The sequence below is a fragment of the Lactuca sativa genome, chromosome 1 (genome assembly GCF_002870075.4).
Source record: "Lactuca sativa cultivar Salinas chromosome 1, Lsat_Salinas_v11, whole genome shotgun sequence".
Taxonomy (NCBI): domain Eukaryota; kingdom Viridiplantae; phylum Streptophyta; class Magnoliopsida; order Asterales; family Asteraceae; genus Lactuca; species Lactuca sativa.
Window position 1 is genome coordinate 231,714,011 of NC_056623.2, and position 20,647 is coordinate 231,734,657.

The 20,647-nt window shown below is 38.5% G+C and overlaps 1 protein-coding gene and 1 pseudogene across 1 annotated transcript; both read right to left on the bottom strand.

Annotated features, from left to right (window-relative positions):
- Positions 1 to 2,164: 2,164 nt before the first annotated feature.
- Positions 2,165 to 11,168, bottom strand: LOC122197362 (THO complex subunit 3). The gene is made up of 6 exons (XM_042901205.2): positions 11,024 to 11,168; positions 10,815 to 10,885; positions 10,469 to 10,598; positions 10,312 to 10,403; positions 2,356 to 2,424; positions 2,165 to 2,254 (listed from the first exon to the last, which is right to left on the bottom strand). The coding sequence occupies exons 1-6, from the start codon at positions 11,166 to 11,168 to the stop codon at positions 2,165 to 2,167; spliced, it is 597 nt and encodes a 198-aa protein (XP_042757139.2).
- A 2,310-nt stretch (positions 11,169 to 13,478) lies between these two features.
- On the bottom strand, positions 13,479 to 14,962 carry LOC111905531 (protein EARLY-RESPONSIVE TO DEHYDRATION 7, chloroplastic-like; annotated as a pseudogene).
- Positions 14,963 to 20,647: the final 5,685 nt, after the last annotated feature.

Below are 20,647 nucleotides of genomic sequence, written 5' to 3' on the forward strand. Positions count from 1 at the left end.
AGTGGATCCGACGAAGGTGCCGGTTGGGTGCTCGGTGTCAAGTAAGGACTTGGACACACTTAATGACATATTTAACATATGATAACATATGTTTACATATAATTAGTACATTTAATACTTAATCAAATAATTATACGCACCCTAAAGAGCGGAAAACACTTTGGTTAAGAGTTTGGGGTGTCCCGGGTAACATTTAAGTGCTCAAATGGCTTAGGAATGGAGTTTACTCTTCAAGAGTAAACTCACCTTATGGTGTTTACATCCCAGGGAGAACTCCTCATGAGTTTACAGTCGTAAACTCATGGTGAGGGGTTCTAGGTTCTTTTAAGGGCTCTATTTTGTTCGTGGAATTTTGCTAGGTCCAAATCCGGAAGGTATGAATGAGTTTAGGGCTTCTAAACGGACCATAGGGGAGTTTACGGCCCATGAACCACCCCTATGGGAGTTCACGGCCGTGAACTCCTACGCCTTGATTTTATTGAAGTTTTAAGTCCCTATTCCAACCCTAGTAATTTATAATGTGGTATGAGGCCATTCGGGGGGATTAAAACCATCATTTGGCTTGATTTGGAGGTGTTTACGGCCTAAGCATGTGCTTGGGCCATAAACTCCATTTTAGCCCACATTTCCTTGTGTTTGAATCTTCTAAACCCGAAATAGCATGTCCCTAATTTATGTATTAAGCCTAAGGGTGGTTTGGGAGTGTGTTTGGGGCATTTTTGCAAGGTTAAGAGGTGTTTATGGCCTAAGCATGTGCTTGGGCCGTAAACTCTCTTTTATGCCCTAAAATCTTGTGTTTTGATGATTAAACACTCCTAGACAAATTCCTTAATTGGTTCCTAGGCTCAATGGGACAAGTTCGGGTCATTTTGGCCACATTTAAGGGGTTTACGGCCTAAGGAGGATCTTAGGCCGTAAACTCCTCTTTCACAGCTTCTATGTCCGATTTTTGGGGTATAAACACAAGCCAAGATGTTTAGAACTAGCTAGGGTAAGTGGACTTACCATTTGGAAGCGTTTGGTTGCGGATTCGAGTCGAAAGCGAGCTTAAAGAGAGAGTATAGAGAGAGAGGGTGAAAAGGTTCAAATGGGGTTTACTCCCCCTATATATGGGTTGGGGTTGGAGCTCAGTGGGGATCTACCCGATACTGTCGTTAAACGGGGCTTTTGGTCACACCCGATTTAGTGGTCGTGATAATAAAAACAAACTTTTTCCGATTAAATGGAAATGTAAGGTAAGTGTCTTTATTTCTTTTATCACGACGTTAACAACATATAATATAAATAAATAGAACATTTATTTATCTGACGACCTCTTATTAACGGAACTTTTATATAGTGGAATATTCCGTTAACGGTAACGGGGTAATGTAACGGAATAACTTTGGGTTGTCACATTTACGACGCGCGTTTACGACACGCAATGCGTATCAAGGAAGGCCCTGTCATAAAGGAAGACGACACGAATTCGCGTGTCATAACCTTATGACGCGCGTGTTAATGACACGCAATGCGTATCAAGAAAGCCCATGTCAAGAAAGGCCATATCATAAATGAAGATGACACACATTTTTGCGTATCATAATTTTAAATGTTTAAAAATATATTTATAGATTTATTAATTTTCAATTCTAATTTGTATTTAATGTCTCATAATATAAATATCATATACAAAAAATACAATCCATTGCATAAAATTTAATGTCATACAAATAAAATACCATAAATAACAAAGATAATTCATTTCACTAATATGTCTATTCCAATAGTGAGTAAATGTTATAAAAAAATGAACTTAAGAGAAGCATAATGTATATAGAATTGCATTATCTAGCTTACTATATGCCAACAACTCTCTGTGTGTTTGCTTTTTTCTTGAGTCTCATTTCCTCCAAAACTTCTAGATACAGTGGCTTGCTTCTTCCTCATTACTGTACAGTGCCTATGGCCACGACTTTGCAAGCTTGACCAAAGAACTTTGTATGCCAAATGTTGTCATGCATTAATATTTAATAACTAATACTGTGCATATAAACATTAAAAAACGAATTAATTCAAACTCTCTATTTATTCACAGGTATGAATTACATTACCAGATGATTACATTTGGAAAGGGAATTTATGTATTTTCCTCCACAGTCAAAGTTTTAATTATAGTTTTTAACTACAGTGCAAGGCTAGGGTTACCAGCACCAGAGGGGAGTGTAGTCAAGAAGAACATGTCCCCACTCATGTTCCATGCAATCTCATTTACCTACCAAAAACAAGATTAATTATTATTTCAACAAATCTAATAAAAATCTATTCAACTTCACTCCATTTCAATTTCAAACCCACAAATAAGAGTATACTTGCCTCATAGTTGAATTTGCATTTATGGATGGGTTTGAATTTTCGAACATCCAGTATTGTCAGTTCATCATCCTATTTAACATATATATAATAAAGTAGAATTAACATAAGCTTCCTAAATGTTGTTAAAGGAAATTTTGGTAAATGAAAAAAAGGAAAGGAGAATGTGATGGGTTTTAGCCATAAGAACTTTCCTATGTGCGCATGCAAAACCCTAATGCTCGGATCTAGGCTTTCTAATAAACATGCTTTGAATCCAAGTCTTCTAATAACTAATTAGGTTAAATAACAGCATTGAAACAGATCTAGAATCATACCTTTGAGTTCCTTGTTGATCTTGAGGTCTTGGAGCTTCTAGAGTCACAAATGTCACTCCTCTAATGGCTTACAAACACCAAAGCAAGGAGGATGATTTGGGAGAGAGGAGAGGGGAGGAATTTCGACCAGAGGTTCCTTACTTTAGGTTAGATGTCGAATTCCATCAGCCATAGGGTCTATTTATACTTGTAGACTCCTTAAGGGTTACAACCTAAACCCTAATTGGATAATCTTCTCTTAAGGCTATCCAAATCCATTCCATTGATAAGCCTTTGGACGATTTAGGCTATCCTAACACTCTTAGAATTCGTCCAAACCATATCCAAATGGATTTACAGTCTAAAGCTTAACTGTCAAACAATTGACAGTTTATACCCCTTTATTTAATTAATCTCTTTAAGTCACCAAATTAACTCTAATTAATTCTATGACTTATATTAATCAAATAACAAATATATTATTTATTATATTATTCCCATAATATATTAATAATATTTACTCTCTCTTAATAAATCATCCTATCAAGTTGCTATGGTGAAGGCAACCCAAAAGGACCATGCACAACCGGGTCAAATACTTGCCTAATATAGTTACGGCCTTAGACACTATTCCAACAGTCTCCCACTTGGATAAGTCTAGTAACTATACAAGTACAATTCGGTTTGCAATCGTAGCTCTCAAAGACGCTGTCAACTCTGATCTAATCAATCTTGTCCTTTAGATAAGGGAACGTACAGTCCTCTGTTAGATATCATGCTGACAATCCTATGGAATGGTTAGTTAAGCATTTAGGTTTCTCGATCTCTGATTTATTCGACATAGAACTAAATCGAACACATCAATTCAGTTCTGACCGGGCCCGGCACATAAGTCAAATCAAATCATCGAGCGGCCGAGATATCGCTTTTACCTTCTTAGATAAAAGTTACAGATAAACTTCGACTTATATGCATTTACTTATTCATTAATCAACTATACACAACAATACGTTTTATAACACCAAGTTACTGATGCGTTTTCGTATTATCAATGTACAATCAATTAACAAATAATAAACCATATATCTAGGTTTTAAGACTATATGATGTTATCGTCTTGCGATCACCTTTTATATCGTATTCCATAAGGTGATTCCAGCAAGTGCGGGTTTATTCCAATGCTCAAAACTAGTTCATAAGCACTCATGAACATTGTAGCAATCCTTTTCTATGTCTAATACCATTTAGACATTCTACACATCAATTCACGACAATCTTCATTCATATCTACTCCCAACATATGAACGATTGTGGACCATTTGAACAATTCGATTATTCCTAATAATTTCAATTATTCTGGAAGTCAAAACATGCAAAGTGAAACAATAGCTAAACAATTAACATAAGATAGTAACATTACTCATAAATAAAACTCCTTTATTTAATCATCAAATGTCAATTACATTTATCTATTACACGTTTCTAATACTATCTAATCTATGCTAATATCATCCTTCAGCCCAATACTCCTAGCATGCTGCAAGTGCTTAACCCTACTCAGTCCCTTCGTAAGCGGATCTGCTGGGTTATCTTCTGATGATATCCTCTTCACTACGAGTTGTCCTTCTTCTACACGATGTCTAATGAAGTGATACTTTCTGTCGATATGTCTTGATCTACCATGATCCCTCGGTTCCTTGGTCAAGGCAACCGCACCTTCGTTATCACAGAAAATCTCCATTGGCTCCTTTATGGCAGGTACAACTCCAAGATCACCGATGAAGTTCCTCAGCCATATTGCCTCCTTCGACGATTCGCTCGCTGCAATGTACTCTGATTCGCACGTTGAATCAGCTACGGTTTCCTGCTTGGAACTCTTCCATGTCACTGCTCCTCTATTTAGGGTAAAGACCCAGCCCGACTGCGAACGGTAGTTGTCCCTGTCGGTCTGAAAACTGGTGTCACTATACCCTCGCACCTTCAAGTCATTACTCCCTCCGAGGACTAAGAACCATTCCTTCGTCCTCCGAAGGTACTTAAGAATATTCTTCACCGCAATCCAATGTGCTTTGCCAGGATTCCCTTGATATCTGCTAACCATGCTCAAAGCAAAGGCTACATCAGGGCGAGTACAAGTCATAGCGTACATGATTGAGCCAACTGCGGAAGCGTATGGTACTCGGCTCATTTCTGCTATCTCAGCTTCGGTACTCGGACTTTGAGTCTTACTCAACTTGGCATTACTTTGTATTGGTAATTCTCCCTTCTTTGAGTTTTCCATACTAAAACGTTTTAGTACTTTCTCTAAGTAAGTGTTCTGACTAAGTCCAATTAGTCTCTTACTTCTTTCTCTCACTATCCTTATTCCCAAAATGTAAGAAGCCTCTCTGAGGTCCTTCATAGCGAAGCACTTCCCGAGCCAGGACTTAACCTCCTGCAGAGTCAGGATGTCGTTTCCTATGAGTAATATGTCATCGACATATAGAACGAGGAAGCTTACTATACTCCCACTGGCTTTGACATATACACAAGATTCGTCTTCGCTTCGTACAAATCCAAACTCTTTGACTTTCTCATCGAAGCAAAGATTCCATCTGCGAGACGCTTGCTTAAATCCATAAATGGACTTCTCAAGCTTACACACTCTATCTGGATGCTTCGGATCCACAAACCCCTCTGGCTGAGCCATGTAAACATCCTCAGCCAACTTTCCGTTAAGGAAAGCGGTCTTGACATCCATTTGCCAAATCTCATAATCATGAAATGCGGCAATAGCTAGAATCACTCTAATAGATTTAATCTTCGCAACTGGTGAGAAGGTCTCATCATAGTCAACTCCAGGAGTTTGAGTAAAGCCCTTCGCGACCAATCGCGCTTTATATGTGTGCACGTTTCCGTCCACGTCGATCTTCTTCTTGAAGATCCATTTGCACCCAACGGTCTTACGTCCGGGCACATAATCAACCAAATTCCAAACTTGGTTATCATACATGGATTGGATCTCGCTATCCATTGCCTCTTTCCACTTTGCAGACTCTGGGCCTGCCATGGCTTCCTTATAGCTATTAGGTTCATCAAGATTTACTAGTGTACCATCACTAATATACGTGTCCCCTTCGGTAGTCATATGAAAGCCATAAAACTGGGGATTAACTCTAACTCTATCGGAACGTCTAAGAGGTAGGGATTCGTCAATCGGTTCAACCGGAGTTTCCTCCTCGGGTTGAGTGCCAGCGGTAGAGGTTCCTTCATCTATCGACTCTTGAATCTCTTCAAGTTCGATTTGCCTCCCACTGTCTCCTTGGCTTATGAGTTCTCGCTCTCAGAAAACTCCTCTCCTCGCAACGAAGACAACATTGTCCTTCGGTTTATAGAAGAGATATCCGAAGGATGTCTGCAGGTAGCCGATGAAAATACATCGCTCACTTCGAGGTTCAAGCTTGTCGTGAGTATCTCGTCTTACGAAAGCCTCGCAACCCCAAACCTTGATATGTGCCAACGAGGGAGCTTTCCCTGTCCACATCTCGTGAGGTGTTTTGGCAACCTTCTTAGTAGGGACTCGGTTATGGATATGGGCGGCAGTCTCTAAGGCATACCCCCAGAAAGAGATAGGTAGTGAAGCACGACTCATCATAGAGCGAACCATATCCAATAAGGTTCGATTACGCCTTTCTGCCACACCATTCAACTGCGGTGTCCTAGGAGGCGTCAATTGCGAAACTATTCCACACTCCTTGAGATAATCGTGGAATTCAAGACTTAGGTACTCTCCTCCTCGATCAGATCGAAGCATCTTGATTTTCCTGCCCAATTGATTCTCCACTTCATTCTTGAACTCTTTGAACTTTTCAAAGGTTTCTGACTTTTGCTTGATTAAGTAGATATACCCATATCTACTATAGTCATCGGTAAAAGTCACATAGAAGCGGTTCCCATCCTTCGTGGTTGATCTAAACGGTCCACATACATCGGTATGTATTAGGTCCAATAGACCCTCGCCCCTTTCACATGTACTTGTGAAGGGTGGCTTAGTCATCTTTCCAAGCAAACAAGACTCGCATGTGTCATCTTCCCTAAGGTCGAATGACTCCAACACTCCATCCTTTTGGAGTTGGGCTATGCGTTTCTTGTTGACATGTCCAAGACGACAATGCCACAATGATGCTTTATCCATACTAGTGGAAGAATCAATATTCAAAACATCATTTCCTAAGTTATCAACAATCATAACAGTTTCATATATTCCATTACATGGTATAGCTTCAAAGTAAAAGACACCATTTAGATAAGCCAAAATAGAACCATTCTCATTATTAAAAGAAAATCTAAATCCTTGTCTATATAAACCATGAAATGAAATAATGTTTCTAGCCATTTCTGGCGAATAGCAACAATTGTTCAAATCCAAAACTAAAGAATACACTCCAATCTTGGTCACAGGCGACGATCTTCTGTTCCCCATGATTAGGTTGATCCTTCCTTGCTCCACATCCCTACTTCTTCCTGCACATTAGAACAAATGTGATAACCACAACCGGTATCAAGAACCCAAGAAATAGCATGATTAGAATCGTTAGATTTGATTGTGTATATACCTGCGAAAGATGGCTTGATCTTTCCCTCTTTGATTGCTTGCAGGTAATCTGGGCAGCTTCTCTTCCAATGTCCTATCTTGTGGCAGTGGTGGCACTCTGCCTCCTTCGGGTTAGAGCAGGGCTTAGCGGGATCAACTTTGGTCCCACTAGAAGAGGCACCATCTCGGGCTTTCACCTTGCGATAGTTCTTCGATGAAGCTTTCCTCTTCTTTCCCTTTCCTTGACCAATAGCCAAGACAGGAGCAGCGGGCGGATTGGGAGTAGGTGCAACAGACTTGTCCTTGAAGTTGCTCTTAGCGACTCTCAAGAGACCTTGGAGTTTGCTTAGGGTGACCTCTTCTTTGTTCATGTGGTAGGTCATCCTAAATTGGTTGTACATCGGAGGTAAAGAGTGAAGCACCATGTCGATCGCCAAGTCTTCACCGAAGTCAACATTTAACTTGCGAAGGCGGTCGACATACCTTTGCATCTTTTGCAAGTGTACGGTAAGAGATTCTCCATGACCCATCTTCGCGGAAATCATGTTAGTGAAAATCTCATACCGCTCTTGTCTCGCGTTTTGGTGGTACCTCTCCAATAAGTCTTGGTGCATCTCGTACGGGTACATGTCCTCGTAGGACTTTTGGAATTCGGAGTTCATGGTGGCGATCATGATGCAATGTACCTTCGTTACATCTCGCTCATGAGTTTCAAAGGCGGTGATTTCGGCTGGAGTAGCGATTTCAGTGTTGATTTTCTCGAGCTTCTCATCAAGGACATACTCTTTGTCCTCATAGCGAGCAATGGTGCGAATGTATCTTATCCATTCGCTAAAGTTTGTTCCATCGAAGGTGACCTTTTGGCAAAGGCTCATCAACGTGAAGGAACTAGCAGCAGCGTTGTTTGCGTTTGACATCTACAATTAGAAAAGGACAAAGATAGATTAGAATAAGAATCCCTAATTATCACCCAATAAGAAAAATTAGGGCTAGGATCCAACAATAACATTTACATATTAGAAAAGGGATGCCGTAATCTAACATGCAAATAGATTGAAGGTAAGTGAATGACGATTCACTAATTCTACATCACAAAAACCTAAACTATTAGCCCTAAGTGTTTTTGAGAATTCCTAGGTTCGGATGAGATTCATTGAAACTATTCAATGGCATGTTTAAATCTCGATATGCCCCTCTAGTTTGTGACTGGGATGCCGAGGATCACAAAGCGGGTGTGAATTACCATGCAATTTCACATGGTGCCTTCATTGTAACGATCACCTATTTGATGTGCCGGTAAACCACACACGCTCCATCGAACTATGATAAACAATGAATCACCCTTTGCCACCTTCGCTTAGAACCAATTAGTGTGCCGGTAAACCACACACGCTCCACTAACATCTTAGCAAGGTGCAAAGTGTAATTTCATGGGATTGCATCAATTCACTTTTCCTAAAGTAACTAGGATTGGGAAATTTTAAAAATATGTTTAGTTACTTTATATTTCTTATTATACTTTTAATGAGAGGATGAGGTTGCCCTATCCTACCCGTTCGGCTAACGACCCTCCACCAATCAAGCAAGCGGTGGGTGTGAGTGTACACCCATTAAGCGCCATTTTATAGGCCGCAACCTTATACCCACCTTATAGATTGGCTTCGTGAATGAGGCCTACTAACGGTAAGACTAGCATTTAGTTATACATATATATATTATTCTAGTAATATCATATTAGTATAGGGTTGTATTTTAAAACTTTTAAAATCTAGGGTTTGAAATTTAAGTTGTCTGAATTAAAGCTTTTAATCACAAATATAAATTCCAAAACTTGAGGGCAAGTTTTAAACATTTAAAACATGGAGGATCAAATAACAAATAATTCCAATTAACAATTAATATCCTAATTATCTATATTTGATTTTATTCAAGATTTCTTTGAAAGATAATTACCAAAATAATTAAAATAATTAATTAATTATCATATAAGGAAATTAAATATTTTATTAGTTGATAAATACCTTTAACTAGATCAAGATAATAGTCATATATATCAAAAAATCGGATTTAGATTGATCTATTATGATTAAGGTAAGTTTCCATAAGATAATTATGAAAAAATCCCGAATCTGGCCATTCCTGACGCCTGGACTCGCCGAGTGCACAAGGGGACTCGCCGAGTCAGGCCTACTCGCCGAGTCCACCTTGGGACTCGCCGAGTCAGTGACTCAGAAACCTAAAAAACGAATTTTGCAGGTTTGTTTCAGTTAATCAAGCAACAATTTAAAGAAAACCAAGCTAGGCTCTGATACCACTGATGGGTTTTAGCCATAAGAACTTTCCTATGTGCGCATGCAAAACCCTAATGCTCGGATCTAGGCTTTCTAATAAACATGCTTTGAATCCAAGTCTTCTAATAACTAATTAGGTTAAATAACAGCATTGAAACAGATCTAGAATCATACCTTTGAGTTCCTTGTTGATCTTGAGGTCTTGGAGCTTCTAGAGTCACAAATGTCACTCCTCTAATGGCTTACAAACACCAAAGCAAGGAGGATGATTTGGGAGAGAGGAGAGGGGAGGAATTTCGACCAGAGGTTCCTTACTTTAGGTTAGATGTCGAATTCCATCAGCCATAGGGTCTATTTATACTTGTAGACTCCTTAAGGGTTACAACCTAAACCCTAATTGGATAATCTTCTCTTAAGGCTATCTAAATCCATTCCATTGATAAGCCTTTGGACGATTTAGGCTATCCTAACACTCTTAGAATTCGTCCAAACCATATCCAAATGGATTTACAGTCTAAAGCTTAACTATCAAACAATTGACAGTTTATACCCCTTTATTTAATTAATCTCTTTAAGTCACCAAATTAACTCTAATTAATTCTATGACTTATATTAATCAAATAACAAATATATTATTTATTATATTATTCCCATAATATATTAATCATATTTACTCTCTCTTAATAAATCATCCTATCAAGTTGCTATGGTGAACGCAACCCAAAAGGACCATGCACAACCGGGTCAAATACTTGCCTAATATAGTTACAGCCTTAGACACTATTCCAACAGAATGTACCCGGTTCCCAACTGCTACATGAGTCCCGTCTGGTTTATAGGTAATGTTAATGTTCTCCCCACTGAGTTCTGCTTGCTGTGAACATTTTCCACCTATTTATTCGCATGTAGATCAATAAAGATTATTTTTTTTTAAATTGTTTTGTATTTCAACTTACTGCAGACATCCCATAGACAAACATTCTTGTCACCTGAAGTAGTGGCAATCAAGTGGGCATGTTTAGGATCCCAACATAACTGATCTACACTATTTGTATGCCCCTTTAGTTCAAGATCCTTAACCTTGCTCTGCAACATAATAGGGTATATAAACAATACTAATTGGGTGTTTGAATAGAGTAAGAAGACTCGAGAGACGAAATGAAGAAGAAAACTTACATGGCCATGGGGCTCAATATGCCATACCTAAGCTGTTTGATCCACAGATCCCGATGCAAGCTTTGTGCCAATGCAATTCCAAGCGACTGAATGTACTTAATACACATAGCAATTATAAAAACTCACCTTTCTAAACAATTCTTTCATACCACCCCCTGCTGCACTTGGGTAATATATCATTATGTTGTGATCATCACCTTTAAACAAGGAAAAACAGAAAATAAATAAATAAATTCAAATTCCAACCATACTTAGTTATGGACAATAAACGCACATTACTAGCAAACAGGGAAAGTTGGAGAAGGTGTATGAAAAGGATTGTGAGATATGCATACCATAAACAGGCTTCTCTACAAAAGGCTTCCAAAATCGCTGCCCATGAACCTCAACAAAATCTTCTTCCTCAACAAAATACTCCGAATCTTGATATGGTTTGTCCCTATTTACTAATGCATACCTTGGAACTGGAATTCCATACATTTCCAGGCACTTGATGATGTTTAAAATGAAAACAGAAAAGAGATAGAGAGAGAATCACTATACCTTATGAAGAATATGAAATGCTCTTGATTCGTCTCCAGAAGTTCACAATCAGTGGAGCTAAAAACCAGGAGGATGTGAAAGCAGTCGCACCATATTTCGCAATTCTGAAGAGGGTTCGCGATGATTCAGTGTTTGTGACGATGGATACTGTTCATCCAGCTGTCATCAACTCCTGGATATTCTCCTAATTCAATATCCTTCAAAAAAAATCTAAACAAGATGTTGAATTAGAAAAAAAAAATAAGACGTTCAATTAGAGCTGTCAAAAATTGAACAAATGCAAAATTAGTAGGTTGATTTGTGATTTTAACAACTTTAAAGAACAGTTTAATTGAACAGGTTTAACACGGTTTAAAGTTTTTGACCTGAAATCAAAAAACCAAAAACCAGAAAACAAAAAATAAAAAATAAAAAATTAATAGTACTAATGATGATACTTTTAATAACAAAAGGGGATCAAAACCCAATGCATTTTGTGAAAATTTCGGTTATGCAAATGGTGGACCTGTTAATAGGCTATGGAAGGTAACCAATGGATTTTTTTGCAAAAAATTGAAAATGAGTTTTCAGGTAAAGGGCACAAAAAGAAACGTTTTTTTTTCTTTTTTTGTAAATGGGGTTTTTATTTAATATTTAATTTAACAAGTACAATACATTGCTAACATGAGGTAATAAAGATTTGAAATTTAAATATGAACATATCGGCCATCGACTATCTTTGTCAAGCTTGGAAGCTCCTTCTTTGGCTGATGTGGAACATCAACAATGTGGATTGATCAAAGTGGAAAACTTACTCTTCTCCTACATCTCTAAAAAATATTCATGAGCTGATTTCCGATGCCAAGACTGAGAGCATAATTAAAGATGATTGATGCATGTGATGATGATTCAGGGGAGATACCTATGACAGGAATAATCATCAGAGCAACTGTTCCAGCAACATAGGTTATTAAAAAAAGTAGAATATAATGAGAGGTTATTAAAAATTACAAAAATAAAAATAAAGATATTAATGGAGTGGAATGGTGGATACCTCTGTGTTTTTTTAAAGAGGCGAGGGTTATACAAGCTCTAAAAAGCAAGAAATCTCAAGCCAATACTGCAAGCTGCATCATCATTATAGTCAAATTTTCAATGTTCATATTTACCAATTTTCCCTTGTTTATTTTTTTCTAAAAAAAGATATAACGCCTTATTTCCCATCACAAGGTTAAGACATCCAATCCCACATATTGTATCAGCATCATCCAATACATCATCATGAAGGAGACTAGCAACCTGAGATTAAAAAATATATATTTTCTTTCTAATAAAATACAATTGTAAAAAGAAATATTAAAAATAATATTCAAAAAAAACCTAACATGAATCATCTCTGTGATTTCAGCAATCGATTATTGTCTCAACCTCAACGATGTTGAGAACATATCCACAACCCCTTCTGATGCTGGTTTAGAAATTTGAACATTTAAAGCTGTTGCCATTAATAAAATAACCTGAAATTTTTTTTTCAAGATTTTACAACAACAACATGATAATTTGATATCAATAATCAAAGAAACAAAAATGAACTTAAAGTGGGTCGAAACCTCTTCCCTTCAACTCCCATTTTAAAGAAGTACTCAGCTGCTGAAGCAAGCTTTGGCACCTGTTAATTCGGTTAATTACAAATATACCCTTGATAAATAATGTTGAAAGAAAGTAGTTTTTGAAGACATACCTTAGAAACCACCATTGATCGTAGCCTATTAGCTACAATTTCAATCATATCTCTGAACGGCTGATAAAAGGCCTCAAAGAGTAAACTCTTTGTCTCTGCACATAAGTTATTTGATAAAATGCCTCAAAGAGTAAACTTACTTCCTCCTTTTTCCATGCTTTGCTAATATTTCACAAATATAGTGTATGATTGTCCTAGCTTTCTGATATCTTGACACACTTGCTCCTCACCTAGGCATAGAAAATATATATTAGAATCTGACTTGTTGAGTTAACCTCCTGTCAATTCCCAAAATCACATAAGCATAACTCATAACTCAGGTCTGAGAGTTAGTTCTTGTTGGTTGTCATATGCTTGAGTCCCAAAGTTTTGTATACTCAATTGTGGAGCCAACAACAAGAAGAAAAGGTAAGATATAATGTTTATTGTGTTTATAAACTCCACACACAAAGATAAAATTCATAATGTCATTAACATATACTTTTATAAAGCGATTGAGAAAAGATTTAGGAAGGCCTTTCATAGACTTACTTGTGGCTGACAAGTTCTGTTGTCACAGTAGATGATGTTGACATTACATTCTTTCCAGAAACTTCAAAAGCATCATAAATTTTGCCTATACACAAACATTTATATCAAATTAGTTGATAGCTTTTAAATTTAAAAGTTACAGTTTTTAGTTTTTGTCAAATAGAGAATAATGTAAGAGAGAACTTACTAAATCCATCTAGAGTCGCGAGTGCAATTTCCCTAGGAAAAAACTTGAAGAACTTCTTGCCAAGTTTAGAGCTAGCAACAGAGCTTGTAAAGAATCCAGTAATCTTCAGAACGCCAGAAAGAAGTCCACCAAAAACTTTCTCTGTCATCTTCGTCACCTTATTAACCCTATAATAATCACCCACATAATCAAAATGCAAATATTCACAGAAGAATCTTGGAAAACATATAAGAAAATAGTTTCAACATGAACTTCAAAACCTGTGTATAGCCTTTAGAAGTTCAGGATTAACTGATGTGTTGATAGCAGGTCCAATCTTTAGCTTCAAAATCTCATTACCCTTGATCAATCTATCCACTGTAACATCTCCACACCAGAGAATCCCTTTAACAAGTTGCCCTGAACTCGCAACAATTAATTTTGCAGCCTTTGTACTGTAATCCCCCACATTTGGTGCTAATGTCGTCCAATAAGCTCTACAAATCTGCTCCATCTGTTCCTTATTTGCTTCCATTTCAGATCTGAGGGACTCATTCGTTCCGCCATTGTTAAATCCAAAACGCCCTTCTTCTCCTCCTCTTTCTGCACCGAGAAACTATTGCAATGCTCCAATAACTCATCCATTTCTTTCAACAACTTCTCTTGTCCTCTTGAAGAAAATGTCAGCCCGTAATTTAACATCCTAGCTTCGTGTTCTTTCTCCTTTGGAGCGCGTAACGAGAAGAAATAATGAGACTGGTCTAACTTAACGCAAGCCTCGTGTCTCGCCAAAGGCCATTGGATCTCTTCACCAACATGTGATATATAGCTCATTAAGAAATAGAATTAGGGTTCTTATATGGTATTATCGGACAGAGGAACCACCACCACACATAAAAAAACCTGCGATTATTTCATGGATTCTTTATCTTCTTCAAAGGATGTTAAAGAGAGGAATAAGATACGTGTGTGAGAACGAAATCGACGAGGAGAGAGAAGCGGTGGCAGGTCTGGGTTATCATCTTCAATTTGTGAAACGGTTCCATGTGTGGTTTCATCAGACGCAACAGTGTTAATGTTGATGTCATCAGATGCACTCCGAACTCTTAGAGCAGATGAGGTTCGATGCTGGTGGTAGTGGCTTAGGGCTTCCAAAGAGATAGGGGAGAGAGCGCAGATCGAGGTACAGGAAGACGGGCTTAGGGTTCTTTGGTAGGATTTTAGAAGGAGATGCATCAGGCGGGGTGTTTATCTTTTTGGGATTTCATTTCCCCCCATTCTACGTTTAAGAACGCGCTTTCCTAAAAAAAAAAATATAAAGCGACATCTTTAGACGACACATTTTTTATAAGAGGTGCCCTCCGTGTTTTTTTTGTTTGACACAAATTTCAGGCACGCAAAAATGCGTGTCCACTATCCTTCAAATTTTAGAAAACTGACAGCATTTTTAGGATGCCTAAAAATGCGTATCGTAAATTAGTGTGTGTCGTTATTTGCACGTCGTAAAAGGCTGTTTTTCTAGTAGTGAAAAGTCACATAGAAGCGGTTAGCATCCCTTGTGGCAGTTCTGAAGGCCCCACACACATCGGTGTGTATGAGATCCAACAAACCCTCATCCCTTTCACACGTACCAGTGAAGGGTGACTTAGTCATTTTTCCAAGCAAACAAGACTCGGAAGTGTCATCCGACCTTAAGTCGAATGACTCCAAAACTCCAGCCTTCTGGAGTTGTCTTATGCACCTCTTGTTGACATGTCCAAGACGACAATGCCACAAGGATGCCTTATCCAAGTCATTAGAAGAATTGATATGCAACACATTATTTCCTAAGTTGTCAACAACCATCACAATTTCATGTACACCATTATAAGGTAATGCTCTAAAATAAAAAAAAAAACCATTATAATAGGCATTCATTGCACCAGTTTCATCATCAAACGAAAATGTGAAACCTTGTTTGTACAAACCATGAAAGGAGATCATATTTCTCGCCATATCAGACGAATAGTAACAATTATTCAAATCTATTTCTAACCCACTACTAAGTAATAAAGAGTAAACTCTAATCTTTGTGACAGGTGAAACTTTCTTATTCCCCATGATCAAGTTTATTTTCTCGTGTTCCACATCCTTACTTCTTTTTAGGCCCTGTACATCAGAACAAATGTGAAATCCACAACATGTGTCAAGCACCCCAAGAGTTAGTATGTGATGAGTTTTTAGATAGAATAGTGTAAATACCTCCATTTGGGGCAGCTTTGCTTCCAGTGCCCCTTTTCATGGCAATAGAAACACTCTGCTTCTTTTGGGATGGTCGAGGGAGCAGCAGAACCTCCTTTGGTTCCACTTGAAGAGGATCCATCAAGAGACTTTCCTTTGCGGCTCTTGGAAGGATCCTTACTCTTCTTCCCCTTACCTTGACCAATTGCCAGAACAGGGGCATTAGCAGTAGGAATGGTTACAACATATTTACCTTTTATACCACTTTCGACAGTCCTCAAAAGGCCCCGAAGCTTGCTCAAAGTGACTTCCTCCTTGTGCATATGATAAGTCATGTGGAACTGATCATAACATGGAGGTAAGCAGTGTAGAATAATGTCTATAGACATCTCCTCATCAAAGTTCACATTCAATTTGAGCAGACGGTCCACAAACCTTTGCATTTTCTGCAAGTGCCCTGTGATGGGTTTACCATCCTTCATCTTTGGTGTAATCATAGAGCAGATGATTTTACACCACTCTTCACAGGAACTCTGATAATATCTTTCCATCAGGTTCTGGTGCATCTTAAAAGGGTAGAATTCCTCATAGGACTTTTGAAGTTCAGGAGACATGGTGGCAAGCATGATACAAGCTACCTTTGTGGCATCTTTCTCATGTGCCCTGAAATCAACAATATCCTAAGGAGTAGCAGCAGACTCATTGATTTTCTTAAGCTCCTTGTTGAGGACATATTCCTTGTCCTCATAGCGAGTGACCATCCTAATGTTCCCAATCCAATCTTTGAAATTAGTCCCATCAAAGCTGACTCTCCCACAAAGGTTCATGAGAGAGAAGGAGCCGGTAGAGTTCGAGCCAGAAGTAGTGTTGGAAGACATCTGAAAAGAAATAAAGACAAAGTTTAGATTAGATAAGGAGTCCTTAATATAACACCCAAAATGAAATATTAAGGCTAGGTCCCAACACAATATTTTACAATTTGGAAGAGGGATGTCGTAATCCAACTTGAAAAATATTTGAAGGTACGTAAATGACGATTTACTAATTTCCACCATGAAAAACGAAATTGTTATTAAGTTTTAATTGGATTGAAATTCCTAGATCCTTTGAGATTCATTGAACAATTCAATGGCATGTTTAAATCTCGATTATGCCCTTCAAGTTCGTGACTAGGATACCGAGGATCACAAACAAGGTGTGAATAACCATGCAAATGTACTTGGTACTCTTAATGTCAGTTATCACCTTAATCAATGTGTCGGTTAACCACACACACTCCATTGACCTTATGATAAACATTAAGCTACCATTTGCCACCCTTACTAGTCCAAGTTTTTGTGCCGGTTAAACACACACGCTACATTAATGACTTGGTAAGGTGCGAAGTGTAATTTCATGGATTAGCATCAATTTCACATTTTCCTAACATAACTAAGATTGGGAATTTATAAAAGGTTTAGTTACTTTATATTTATCATTATACTTTTAATGGGAATTATATTTTTATCCTACCCGTCTGGCTAACGACCCTCCACCAGTCAAGGAAGCGGTGGGTGAGAGTGGACACCCAATAAACCACCATTTTATAGGCAGTAACCTTATACCCCCCCTTGTATACCGGTTTCGTGAGTGAGGCCTACTAACGGTAAAACCGACTTGTCATAAACATATATATATATATATATATATATATATATATATATATATATATATATATATATATATATATTAAACCTATAATATTATAATAATATAAGGGTTGAATTTTAACTTTAAAATTCTAAGGTTTGGAATTAAAGTTTCATTTAGTGAGACCTTACAAATTCCAAAACTTGAGGGCAAGTTTGAAACTTGTCAAAACTCTTCAATTCCATAACATATGAGTTTAATGACATCTTTATTTAAAAAACCTTTCATGTTCCATAACATCCGTAACTTGAGGACAAGTTATGGAGTCCATTAAAATCATTTAAAACTTTATTTAACTAACACAATAATCAAATAATTCATAGAAGATTCAATCAAACTCATATGAACAAGACAATTCAAATCAAAACAAATTTCATGTAATTAGCCTAACCATGTAAACTAATACAAACCATGAAACTTTTGAAAATCCTCTTTTAAATTGGATTAGCATGATCATTACCACATCAAAAACATGTTTATAAGTTCAAAAACAGTTTAGGGTAATGATCCTAGTCCAATTCCATCCTTAAAACTCGAAAATTTGCACTCTGGAGCTCCAATTCGTCGAGTGTATGAACTAACTCGGCGAGTTGGTCAGGTTTGTGAGGGGAGTCGGCGAGTCCACTATCCAGAAAGCAGAAATTCATTTTTCAAAGCATTTCCAAGCAAGTGTCATCAAGTATATTGGAAAACAATCCTAGGCTGTGATACCACTAATGGGTTTTGAGCATTCTAACACTCCTATGGTGTACATCCAACCTTAAATGCTTTGGATCTATGTTTTCTCTAATATACATGCAAACTTTCAAAATTCCAAAGCATCATCCTAACTAGCATACAATAGAGTAACTATACTACAAAATTCTAGTTAGATGATATACCTTTTAGTGTAGTTGAAACCTTGAAGCTTTAAGAGCCTAGCACCAATAGTGTGAATTCCTCAAGTGGAACCACAAATCACCACCAACAAATGGAAGAACTTGAGAGGAGATAATACGCACTCAAAATTAGCTAGCACTTTTACAAGGACTCTAGGTGCCGATTTCATGAACCAAATGGCTTCGTATATAGTGTGGGTACATTAGGGTTACACAAGGCAAACCCTAATGTGCATGACTTTCAACATTCCTCATGCTCCATAGGTTTTAACCTCCATGCAGTATCCATGGGTCACCACATGGGTTTAGCCCATCATAAGGAATCATGAATCATTAGCCCACTTTATAAGAATGAATGATTTACACAATCAATCTGTAACGACCCAATTTTCACGACCAAAAATTTTGTTTTAAAACATTACTTTAGAAAATATTAATAACTAAAAACATTGTTTGATCAAACCATAACACAAAGTGAACCATGTCTAAAAGGCAATTCATACACCCAATCCAAATATCAGAGTACAAATCCCAGTGAAGCTCGTAAATGCGGAAACCGGAGAGTGTGTGTGACATGCTGCTACCGCGCCGGCTCCTTTCCCCTAGCTGAGGAGGTACCTGAAACCAAAACTGAAAACTGTAAGCACAAAGCTTAGTGAGTTCCCCCATCGTACCACATACCATACGAACACATAACACACATACTGCCAGGCTATTCTGGGGTGCCTGACTACCCGGTACGGCCGTTCTGGGGTGCCGTCCAACCCGTGTCAAGCCATTCTGGGGCGCTGACTACCCGTGTCAAGCCATTCTGGGGTGCTGACTACCCATGTCAACCCATTCTGGGGTGCTGACTACCCATCGGTCCTAACAACCGATCCTCAGGGACTAGTCCCCTCTTACTACCTTTATATAACATAACAAGCTAGCATGCAAACGTATCATCACATACTGTCAGACGTATCTGGGGTGTCCGACCTACCCTTCGGTCCTAACAACCGAACTCTACAACTATCACATATACATATCATGCCAGCATACAACATATCAGGTAGTAGCAAACCTAGATGATATCACAAAGACAATCATCTACCATACAACTCCTACTGGTGGGCCGGCATTGTGGCCGTAGACCCACCGCTACTGGAAGGTAACTCACCTCGAATTAGCTCCTGATCTGATCGGGAACTGACTGCCTACTGCTGCTCCGGAAATCCTCCGGCTGCAATTCCCACAACATATTCAATCAAACACTGCTCACTGACCTTTGGCCTGACCATGCCCTAAATCAAAGTCAGAGTCAACTTTCAGTTGACCCGACTCGCCGAGTTGGCTTTCCAACTCGCCGAGTCACCACCCAAACGATTGTCCTGGATCCCGTTCCTACTCGTCGAGTTAGGAGACGACTCGACGAGTTCTCCTTCTAAACTGATATTCAAGTCCTTCATCCTACTCGCCGAGTTGTATGAACAACTCATCGAGTTCATCTTCATCCGATGAACACTTATGCTAAGACTCGCCGAGTTGTATGAACAACTCGTCGAGTCCATCTTCATCCGAAGAACACTTATGTTGCGACTCGCCGAGTTGTATGAACAACTCGTCGAGTCTGTTCTTGATCTAAGGAGATTGCCTTGAACTCGCCGAGTCAGGGCATTGACTCGCCGAGTACCTCCATAGATGAGTTCAGCTTTCGACTCACTGAGTCACACCCCGTGACTCACTGCTCACTCGACACTACGAAAAGGGGACAAACTCGGAGACTCGCGAACAGACTCGCCGAGTCACATGAACGACTCGTCGAGTCGTTGCCATGCACCCACTAAATACATAGATTTGCTCGATTCCAGTCCATGCCATTCACATATCTGGATTTCTAGGACACGAATCACACGTAAAGTTTCCAACTTTACGTGTGGATATTCACCAATATGGATTTTAGGGCTCAAAATGCCTCAAAAGGGTAGATCTAGGGTGAACAAGCAACATGGGGCCATAAAGCTAACAGATCTGAGCTCCTGGAGCTCAATCTTGCCTAGATCTAGAGGCCAATCGACTTATCACAAACCCTCAAGCATACACAATCTTGGAAATGTCTCAAAAAGGACTTTTATGGAGCTATAAGCTTAAAAACAGAGGGGAAACGAGCTATACCTCAGGGGAAACGTTGGAATGACACATACATGCTTGGCCTCCTTCTCCTCTTCTTGAT

Excerpts from the sequence above, each read along its gene's own strand:
- LOC122197362 (XM_042901205.2), bottom strand. The coding sequence starts at position 11,168 with ATGTATGGAATTCCAGTTCCAAGGTATGCATTAGTAAATAGGGACAAA. Across the intron at positions 10,404-10,468 it reads TTGTCTATGGGATGTCTGCA|GTGGAAAATGTTCACAGCAA; the intron begins GTAAGTTGAAAT and ends GCGAATAAATAG. Across the intron at positions 2,255-2,355 it reads AATGCAAATTCAACTATGAG|GTAAATGAGATTGCATGGAA; the intron begins GCAAGTATACTC and ends TGTTTTTGGTAG.